Source organism: Electrophorus electricus, chromosome 4, assembly GCF_041902795.1.
Source record: "Electrophorus electricus isolate QZ-2024a chromosome 4, ASM4190279v1, whole genome shotgun sequence".
Lineage (NCBI taxonomy): Eukaryota > Metazoa > Chordata > Actinopteri > Gymnotiformes > Gymnotidae > Electrophorus > Electrophorus electricus.
This window is the reverse complement of record NC_137500.1, coordinates 13,543,476-13,553,942: the sequence shown is the minus strand read 5'-3', so window position 1 is coordinate 13,553,942 and position 10,467 is coordinate 13,543,476. Positions and strand designations below refer to the sequence as shown.

Here is a 10,467-nt window from a genome sequence, read left to right as displayed (position 1 = left end):
TCCTTCTACACTCACACACACACATCCCTCTGTACTCACACACACACACACACATCCCGTTACACTCACACACACACACACACACACCTCTACACTCACACACACTCATCCCTCTGTACTCACACACACAGACATCCCGTTACACTCACACACACACACACCTCTATACTCACACACACTCATCCCTCTACACACACACACACACCCATCCCGTTACACTCACACACACCCTAAGCCTCAGAACTACAGAGTGGCTCATGGAGACCTTGTCTCCACCTTGAAACCTTGAGATTCAGTAAACAAAGATGCAAAATAACATCACACGCTGATAGAGGAGTACAGAGTTCTTATAGCTTACACTGCCTTGTCAAGTAAACAAAGACCATGAAGATATTTAAAAAAAAAAAAACAGAATATGATCTTAAACACTGAACAAAGGAATAAATGCAAGTCTATACATTTATAATTAATGCTAGACATATGCAGATGTATACAGATGTTTTATACACAACACTCCTAAAGTAATATTATTATTTACTAATTCTTTGTATATCATTTACTCTCTAAAAAGCATTGTGCCAGTGGTGCTGCTGTCTTTGTTTGTTGTGGCTACTTCCACCCATTTCCCAGAAGTCCCTAATGCTCAGGGTGTTTGGGATCCCTCTTCCCCAGGTGTGTGCCATTCTAAACATTAGGAGGTATTAGGAGGGGTGGACAGGGGTTTTCCATCGCTCCGTTCTGCCCATCTCCACTACTGAGTGCCCCAGGCTGCTGGTTCATCGTGATTTGGTATTAGGGACACTGATCTGTTTCTTTTCAAATGTATACATTCCAAGTTTATTCTGAACTGATTTGTCTACGCTAGTGATTGAAATATTGATAAAAACGCCACAATAAGAAATAATATGGCATCCGCTATGTGCGGAGGATGGAGTGTAATTTCAAGACTTTGAATATGAGGGGCTACTGCACAGGGGCTCACAATCTGAGTCTAATGTAGAAAATGTTCTGAAAACATCTGACTGCATGTCCGCTGGATCCAGTTCCTTCCGCTCTGTTCCAGACAATCGCAAGAGATCTGCTTCCTTTCATCTCTGTCATCATCAACAACTCCTTATCTTCTGGATACCAACTGCATTCAAAACCGCCAGGGTGGTACCAATCCTCAAGATAGCTGAACTCGACGGCTTCAACGTTACCAACTACAGACTGGTATCACTTCTCTCTTTCCTCTCAAAAGCCCTCGAACAAGCAGTATACAATCAATTGTCTCTTTTCCTTATCCAGAACCAGCTGCATGACCCCAATCCGTCCGGCTACAAACCACCACATTCTACAGAAATGGCCCTCATAGGAGTGATGGAGAAACTTCATGCTGCCAAATCGTCATCTGTTTTGATTCTTCTAGACCATTCGGCAGCCTTTGACACAGTGAACCACGACACTTTTGGGCAGGAAGCTACCCAGGTGCTTGTGATTTCAAAGCAAGACGACTGCAATGCGCTACTTGCTGGTCTTCCTCTAAGAGCCATCAAACCTCTACAACTTGTCCACAATGCAGCAGCACAACTGGTCTTCAATCTTCCGAAGTTCACAAATGCTACTCCACTGTTGTGCTCCCTTCAATGGCTTCCAGTAGCTGCATGCATCAGATTCAAAACCTTGATGCTTGCCTACAAAGCCAAAATTGGACCAGCCCCTTCATACATGAGGTCAATGGTCAAAGCCCGAGTCATACCTCGAGTACTTCGAACCTTAAGTGCAGCTCAGCTTGAAATACCTTGCTTCAGGTCTCTCCCAGGTCTGTGCTGTCCAGACAGCAGAGCCCCTTGCAGTCTTTAAATGCAGACTGAAGACCCATCTATTCATGGAATGTTTAAAGGACAACTGACCCTGCTCCCATATTGACTGACTAAATTAGTACTTATTGTAGGGTATTGTTTATTATTACGTTGTTTAACAAACTCTAGCACTTATTGTTTATTGCTTTTATCATTGTCTAAGATAGAGCTTATGTATTTTGTACTTCCAGGTATCAGCATTAATCCCTGTATTTGTACAGTGTTCTAGTTCATTGGTATGTCGGACTCTAACCTGCTGTACAGGCTAGGATGTATTCTATGAGTAAATGACTTTTGTGAGTCGCTCTGGATAAGAACATCTGCTGAATGCTGTAAATGTAAGTGTAAATGTAAATGAAAAGATACCTTTTTGTCCATTTATAGTTATGAAATAATATTTCATCTTTTCATTAATATAATTAAAAAATATGTATATTATTAACTTCCAAAATATCCACTTTTGGTATGTCCACCATCTGCCTGAATCAAAATACAAATCTGGAACAATGTGAGCATCCACATGACTTCTGCACACTTTTAGTGTCGCAATTTAAATGCAATTTATTGTTTTACACTACTAAATAAATCAAATATCAGGTAAATAGAATAATGAGAATTTATTATTTAAATAATATAAAAATATTGTTTTCAGTTTATAAAAATAGTTTTACTATAGTTTTACAATTTGTAGAATCACTTTTCTGTATGCTTACAAAGAAGCAATAACACACTCGTTGCATGGCTAATTTGCTCCCAGCAGGTGGCAACATTACTAAAGGGATTTTTCCATCAGATACTTTTCCCAAACCTTTTCAATACAACTGGTTGTTTGTGTGTCTGTGTGTGTGTCTGCATGTGTGTCTGTCTGTTTATCTCCTGTCTGTCCATGTATTTGTGTGTGTGTGTGTGTGTGTGTGTGTACATGTGTGTAGTTTATGAGCACTTGCACTGTTATTCCTTTCAGTGCTTAGTTTGTTTACCTGATTGTGTTCTCAGTGGACACTGGACACTTCTGCAAACATGGCTAAAAAATGTAACTTCTTATGGACCAACAGCCAGTAACTCATGGAATTATATTCATTATATGAATTTCATTATAGTTATATATAGTTCATTATAGAATTTCCTTATTGTTATTTGCCACATGGCCAATCACTAAGCAGAAATCAGACTGAGACTCCGTGAGGCAGGTTAGCAAATATACCATTATCACAGTATGGAATTCATGCCTTGAGGAACCTTGCATGCTGCAGTATAAACACTTCATAACCACCTCTCCAGTTAGCCCAGGGAGCATCACGGCCACGCGACTTCGCTCTAAGATCTTATGACTAGACTTACATCTAGAGTTTTTCTTGTACCATCACGTGAGGTCATGATAATGAAAGGTTTGTCCATTTATGATAAGGACTTGGGCCCCTAGCGATGTTAGGCTAGGGATGGTGGCCTTCTCTTTCTGTTTCTCACCTCCCCTCTTCCCTGAGTTGGCGAGGAAAGACGTCCCTGGTGGAGCCTAACAAGGCCCCCAAAAAAGCTTGGAGCAGCCCCCTTCATTTCTATTGGGAGGGGTCTTTATTTATATGCCTATTGTCCATACCTTCCACATTAGGTCACAAAGGCGGCAAACATGGCCTCCTCTTCCACAAGAGATTTTTTCGCCCACTCCATACCTCCTCGGCAGGTGAGCTCATGGTTAAGCCCGCCAGATGGTTCCGTTTGCTCTTCGTGGCACACCCACGTGATACGGGCCAGCTATGGGGTTATAAATGGTCTGGCTAACAGGAGCGCCTGTCACCAATAAAGGCCACATAGCTCAAAGTCGGCCGGCCACCCAACCCTGCGCCAATGCGCTGCCAAGAGCAGGTTTGTCAGCAGGTCATGTGTCAAACTCCGTCCATGAGGCAATAGCTCACCATGCAGCAAACGGAGCCATGGGGTTTCATCATGGCGCACCGTTTACTGGCTTTGCTCTACTCTTTACAGCGGGCCCGTCCTTTTTATAGCGGCCTCCATCGCCAAACACAGACTTCTTGTCCTGGGCAGAACGGCAGCTGCCGTTCGGATTAAATTGCGTCTGACACGCCGGTTGCCTCCACCGATGAGAGGCGCTGCAGACGGCCACGTGACCAGAGAGCGCGGTGCAGCTCACGTGACCTTCCTAAACACGAGTGTCATGTGGTCAGCTCCCTTCTCCAGTAAATGACAGCATGTGCGCAGCAACGCTGTTGTGGTAACGGCTGAGTGCGAAATCGCCAAACAGGGCTCCTATAAATCATTTCATAGACATTTTCAAATGATGTTTGAAATGAGTTTAGCATCACACAATACACTTTTTTTCTCTTTTCTTTTTTTTTTTTTTGCAATGTTGGCTTTATGTTTTTATTGCATGTCAGCTACCTATAAATGTCTTGCTCTGTTAAGTCTCGGGCAATGTGCATTTAGTAGTGAGGTAACTGTGGTTGTGTAAGAGTGAGTACTGTGGGTGTCATTATTCATTTATTAATGAACACTGTGGGTGTCATTATTCATTTAGTAGTGAGTACCGTGGCTGTCAGTTGGTGGTTTCTTGGCCTCCTTTAAGGGTTACGGTGGCTTTTTAAAGGTCCTTTGCAGGCAAAGTTCTTATCGCCTCAGGCTTTGCTGAGTGAATCTTCATTGTGTATATTAGAAATTAAGGCCAAGTGTTAACACATAATTAGTCTCTCTGAAACACCAGACATTGCAAGGTTTCCTTATCGTTAAACGCCATCCGTAAAAGATATGTCAAATGTCAAGGCTTTCTATGTATAAACTGTAAAAACATCTCACAGGCACGTCATCAGAATTTACTGCCAGAATTGTTTGGTTAACTACATTTGGTCTACATCCAGATGGGATTACATGGTAATCTTGGCAGATACGTAGAGAGCAGGTTTCCATTAGTGCTCACTGCGTCCTAAAAACACCCCAAAGCTTTTGAGCGAAAGGGTTAGGCTTAAACCCAGAGGACCCTGGAGACCTGCCACACCGAATACCATCCGACGAGTGTCATTTGCATTGTTGTTGTTTTATCACGTGCTGATCCCTCCTAATATGGTCCCTCGCATCTGTTCAGGTGAATGATGATGCCCCTTCCATTAAAAGGCGAACACGCGGTAAACATATTTCAAAAGGTTTGCCACAGAGAGGCTGCAGTTTGGCTTAATCAGTGCATGTGTTCTGAGTCCTCAGGAGTATTCGCTAGTGGCCATGGAGTTTCCACCCACCTTCACGTGTGTGCTGCTTTATACGTGCGGATGAGTTCTAGAGGGGGAAGCTGTAGCGGTTCCGCTCTTAAACGTCATCTCTTCGCTTAAAAAATTTGCTCTGCGTCAGGGTGTTTGGACCCTCTACAGAGCCCGAGCCCCTCCTTGGTCAGACCACCTCTGTCCCCCGTTAGCCACAGCATGTCTGAGACGGCAGAGAGCCTCCCCTAATCCCCTGTGCTTTGGGTGGGTGGAGGTGGGTGGGGGCTGTTATGGCGGTGAGAGAGAGAGAGAGAGAGAGAGAGAGAGAGAGAGAGAGAGAGAGAGAGAGAAAGAGAGAGAGGGTCCAAGGATGCTTTAAGCCACCGGACTCAAATGGACAGAGGAGTGGCCCAAGCTGGAGCTATATAAGCCCTCTTAGCCCTTCTGCCCCAGTTCTGCCCCATCCGTTGCCACTCTCCCAACATACGCAGGCCGTCTCACCAGCTCGTCGTTAGCCCAGCTCACCAGCTCCCTCCCTCCCTCCCTGGCCGACGACCCCAGAGAGCACCGCCTCACCCCACTTCCTGACACCGACGCAGGGCAGAGGGCCCCGACTGCTGTAACCCTCGCCTGGTAACGCACATACAAGCTCAAGATGCCCGAGCCAACAAAGAAAGGTATGCAGTGTGCACGCATGCCCCCCTGGCCCACCAATGACTTATGAAGTGGTTGATACAGCAGCCTGTTTCCTGGGTTGTTAAAATATTACATCCTGTTTGATTTGATTGCTAATGTGATAATGGTTCTCTTTGGAGAGAGTTGTTCTCATTAGGTTATTATCAGTGATGCTTAGGATACATAAGCATCCACCACAGTGAAGAAATACTGTTACGTTTGTCTGTTTTTAGAGGATTATAGGGCTCTGTGTGTGTGTGTGTGTGTGTGTGTGTGTGAGCTTGCTGCAGTCCTGTGCAAATTACCTGCATGACGTAATAACATAACACCGTGGGAAGCTTTGAGATCATCTTCCCGAACGCGACTTTGGCACTCGGAGGTTGCTCATCAGGGAAGGGAGCGAGAGAGATGGGGAGATTGGCAAGAGATGATTTGCCACGCAAAGTGCCGCAGGTGCTGTGTCAATGGGTAGAGGGTAGTCCAGATGACCAGGAGGGTGGAGGAAGGAGGCATGGATCCCAGCAGTGCCCTGCACCCCGGGTCATCAGGGTGACGCAGTCTGGCAGGGCAGCGAAGGACCAGACAGCTCCCGGACGGACGTGTCAGGGGCGTCGCTGCAGTGAGGTGTCATCAGCTGCCTGTGGCTGACAGGTGGAGGAGTAACCGGACCTGCCGTTGTGGCGTTAATGCGGAGCGGTAAGGGGGGAGGCCTGCCGTTCTCCCCGCTCCTTGCTGTGCGACATTCCTGTGGGACCCTGTAACAGGGTCCACGCTATTATCAGTGCGCCCAGTATTTTGCTAACCAGTAGCTTGTATTCTTGTACTTGACGGGTGAGGTCATTCGCAAATAACACGACGTCGTCACCAGTGAGGGGCGCTAGAGGTATGGCGCTTTTATTCCCAGTGCGATTGTCTCCTCTTCCGCAGCATACGTTTTCATGCTTCTCTGCAGCTCGGAATAGTTTCCAGAGGAGGTCCACCAGAGACGTTTCTCCGGATCAGGACAATAGGGATTATGTGGTGGAATGAGGGGGATTTGCCGGGCCAGCAGCCGGTTATTTCGATGATGCTCAAACGTGGCTCAAACCCAGCAGCGTTATGCGGGGGTCCATTTCTGTACGTGTGTTATGAGCGGGTGGAGCGGTGGGTGGAGGAGCGGGGCGACGTCGCACGAGTGGTGCCGTCGTGATGACCACTGACGGCCAATCGGGCGTCTGCAGCACTGGTGCTAGAGGTTTAAAGGCTGAACCGCTCAGCAGCAGCACAGCTGGAAGGAGAGGCTGTTTATAGCATTTCAGCAGAGAGATAGAGATGCAGGCTGGCCATGTAAAGAGGGGGGAGGAGTTTTTGGAGCTCCAAACCGAAGAGGCCCAGCTTTTATAGACAGGATGAGCAATCTGTTGAGAGCAGGGCCCCTGGGAACTGGATTCCGAGATCCGGGAATAGTTCAGAATGAGCAGACTTTTAATCCCCATTCATCTCTCTTTCTCTCTCTCTCTGTGACACCCACATTCACATAATCTGGCTTGCTCTCTCTGGCTCTTTTTCTCTCTTCCAGCTACTCTACCTCTTTACCGCGCTAAGAATCTGGAGCTCTTGTTTGTTTGACCTTCAGCGCGTTATATTCTCTGCATAAATCAGCCGCGCACTTCTAAATACGATACAGACAAAACGAATCCAAACAGAGACGCGAGCGCGCGGGTGTTATTTTCCATGAAAGTCATATGCGAGGACACATGCCGTCATCATCGATACACCCATCAGAGGTACTGCGAGACCCCTGTCTGCCTGCGGGGGTCACTGATCAGGGCACGCGCCTGTCAACACTCTCGCTATTTACGGGCATCACGCCCACTCTTTTCCATTGCTACAGACGGCATCGTCTTCTCAGGTCAAGCGAACTCTCGTAAATAATCGGCTCCGAACATAAGCAATGCCTCAACACTTGTGATTCACTCCACTGTCTCGCTTCTGCTTGGCCCCTGTTGGCTCCAAGGCTAGTAGCTCCTGTCTTGGACTTGCCATTGGCTCAATATAACTAATTAACATTACTACATTTTTTAAAAAAAAGAATATTTTTAAATTCCTTTCAAGCTTCTTCGATGTCGTGTGCTGTTAGATAAACCTTATCCGAAGACGTTTAGTCATGCTCGCACTGACAAAGGCCAGTCATGGTTCACTGGGCTGCAATAGAATGATAACAGCCCAGGGATGAAAACTGCTCATCGGCAAGTGGGGGTCAACGTTAAAAAAAGTCTATATTAAGTGGCTGGGGACAGCAATGTGGCTCAGCAGGGAGGCCGAATGGGCCGTCTCTCCTCACAGCAGCAGCAGGGACAGCTGGACATACCTGCGTCCCGCCCGGCTGCGCCCACATGTAAAGCAATCCTTTCCTCCATTCGCTGTGTCGAGACAAAGTGAATTCTGGGTAGCACTCCACTGCAGAGCACTCTGCGCTGACCTCGTTGTTGGCGGAAGGGTTCGTTTCACAGCCAAATGCGAATCAGAGGATTCCAGACAGGGTAAATGATGTAATTTTGGCATCATTGTCTTCAGAGGGGGTGAATGGATGCAGGGTGTGGGGTTGGTCACCTTAAAAGTAAGAGAGGGGAGTCCGTTTCGCCCGTCCCTCCCCTCTCGCTAGAATAAAGGTCTGAAATTCTGAGCTGCAAATGTAACATTGCTTGGCAGAACATGATCCTTCTCTTTGTTGGCCAGCACGCCAGCAGCGAATTTGAAAGCAGATTCAACCTTTGCTCAGAAAACACACACAAAAGCATAGAGACAGCATTGAGAGAGAGAGAGAGAGAGAGAGAGAGAGAGAGAGAGAGAGAGAGAGAGAGAGAGAGAGAGAGAGAGACAGAGACAGAGAGAAAGAGAGACACAGAGAGAGACAGGAGAGAGAGACAGTGAAAGAGAGCAAGAGAGAGAGAGACAGAGAAAGAGAGCGAGAGACAGAGAGAGAGAGACAGGAGAGAGAGAGCAAGAGAGAGAGATAGATAAAGAGACAGAGAGAGAGAGACAGAAAGCGAGAGAGAGACAGAGAGACAGAGATAGAGACATAGGGGGAGAGAGAGAGAGAGAGAGAGAGAGAGAGAGAGAGAGAGAGATGGGGATCAAGGGAGCGGGAGGTGTAGGGCTTGAAAGCTGAGAGATGTCAAAAATATCGGCTGGCTGAAGGAGGAGCGCGACACAGGTGTCCCTGCTGGCTGTCCTGCTGCCGCGTTCCTCGCCTGGCCTTTCGGCCCAGAGACACTGGAATGGCTGACCAATGCTGAAGCGCTCTCTGGGTGTTTGACAACAGGAACCGGTGTGGCTGCCCGTGTCTGGCGCCTTCCTGGACTTTGCGGACATCGTGTCTTTAACGCCTTAGTATCGGCCGACCTGCGAACAAACAACCGCGTCCCTAGGGTGGTGTCGTTATTACCGGCCTCGGGGGTTGAGGTTGAGGGGTCATATGGACACGATGTGGGATGTTTTAAACTGGCTATTGCCCATTAGATCACCCATTATTCTGTGCAGTCACTTACGGAGTGAATCGTTTATACCACAATATAAAAGTACTCAAAGTTTATAAAACTATTCAAATAAATTTTATGGTTGAGCATTACAAACATTAAAACTAGCAGAAACGATGTTTAATGCACATATATATTTAAAACTAGATTTTCTCGGATTACCACTGATATAAAATAAAGAAAATCTCCAAAAACAGGCTAAGTGTACATTTAGGAGTTGAATATTCATATAAATTAGTTGTGGTTGGCCACCTATCCTGTGCCTTATTTCCAGATATTTTTATAGGGCTAGAACAGTTCACAGGGATTTAAAATGTGAACATCACACACAAAAGCGTCAGGTGCTCTCTCAGGACTATGCTCTGCTGAGTTATAAATAACACAGCAGGTTCCATTTAAACCCTCGTGACTTTTACCATACTGAGGTATGCAGGGCTCACTGGTTTCAGTAAGGCCGGTCTCCAATTCCTCGCATCGCTTCGGGATAACGCTGTGTCGACATGGCCCTCTACAGGCGGCTGAGGTGTACTGCACCAGCGCCGGGCTCGTTTAACAGCTATGCACCATGCCTCGCCTTCGGGTCAGATCTCGCGGTCTCACATTCATCCAAACAGATCTCACGGTCCGACGGTCCTATCAACTTTATTGCTATGACTGTATTTGATTTGTTGCTGTGGCGATAGCAAATAAAATAAAAGCTTAAATCTAAATATCTGAGCTAATAAGATAAGACAATGGGACGCGCCAATGGTTAGATTAGCCAAAGCCTGACAAACATTTTAAGGTGACCCCCCCCCCCCCAAATTTCACCCACTGGAAATTTCTGACCTTGAATGCCTGAGTTGTTTTTTTAAAATGGTCCCTTACCACCTCTTGTTCTAGTATTGGATATTTCTCAGAAATAAACTCTGTGGTGCCAGCCAGTGCTGAAAGAGCTGAAAACCTCAGCTGACGCGAGCGTTAGCGAATTTTGTAATGGTTGAGTCTCGTGCACAAATGAGCTGACAGAAATGTATTGAACAGTTTGCAGTTTGTCAGCACATCAACCTCATGGCATCCCTGGCTTTCATGTGCTAGTTGCAGTCTAATGGCGTCCTTTGTTTTCAGGTGCTGAACATTTGAACTGAGGCAGCTATTTCATTTATTAAATATAAGGGGTTGGGGCTAGGATATTAATTCTAGGCTATTAAAGGTGGGACGTCTATAACATACAATCTACCAGATCAG

General features: G+C 46.4%; 1 protein-coding gene across 18 annotated transcripts in view; it reads left to right on the top strand.

Moving 5' to 3' along the window:
* Positions 1 to 5,513: 5,513 nt before the first annotated feature.
* The window catches only part of mybpc1 (myosin binding protein C1), a 29,543-nt gene continuing 24,589 nt past the window's right edge, over positions 5,514 to 10,467 (top strand). For 7 of the 18 annotated variants that reach the window (XM_081712502.1, XM_081712503.1, XM_081712498.1 and 4 more), the window contains exon 1: positions 5,514 to 5,724. In XM_081712502.1, the coding sequence (XP_081568628.1) occupies positions 5,703 to 5,724 (22 nt within the window). In that variant the 5' untranslated portion in view covers positions 5,514 to 5,702. The remainder of the gene's footprint in view (positions 5,725 to 10,467) is intronic. The other 11 variants (XM_081712514.1, XM_081712511.1, XM_081712509.1 and 8 more) reach the window with 4 other exon arrangements.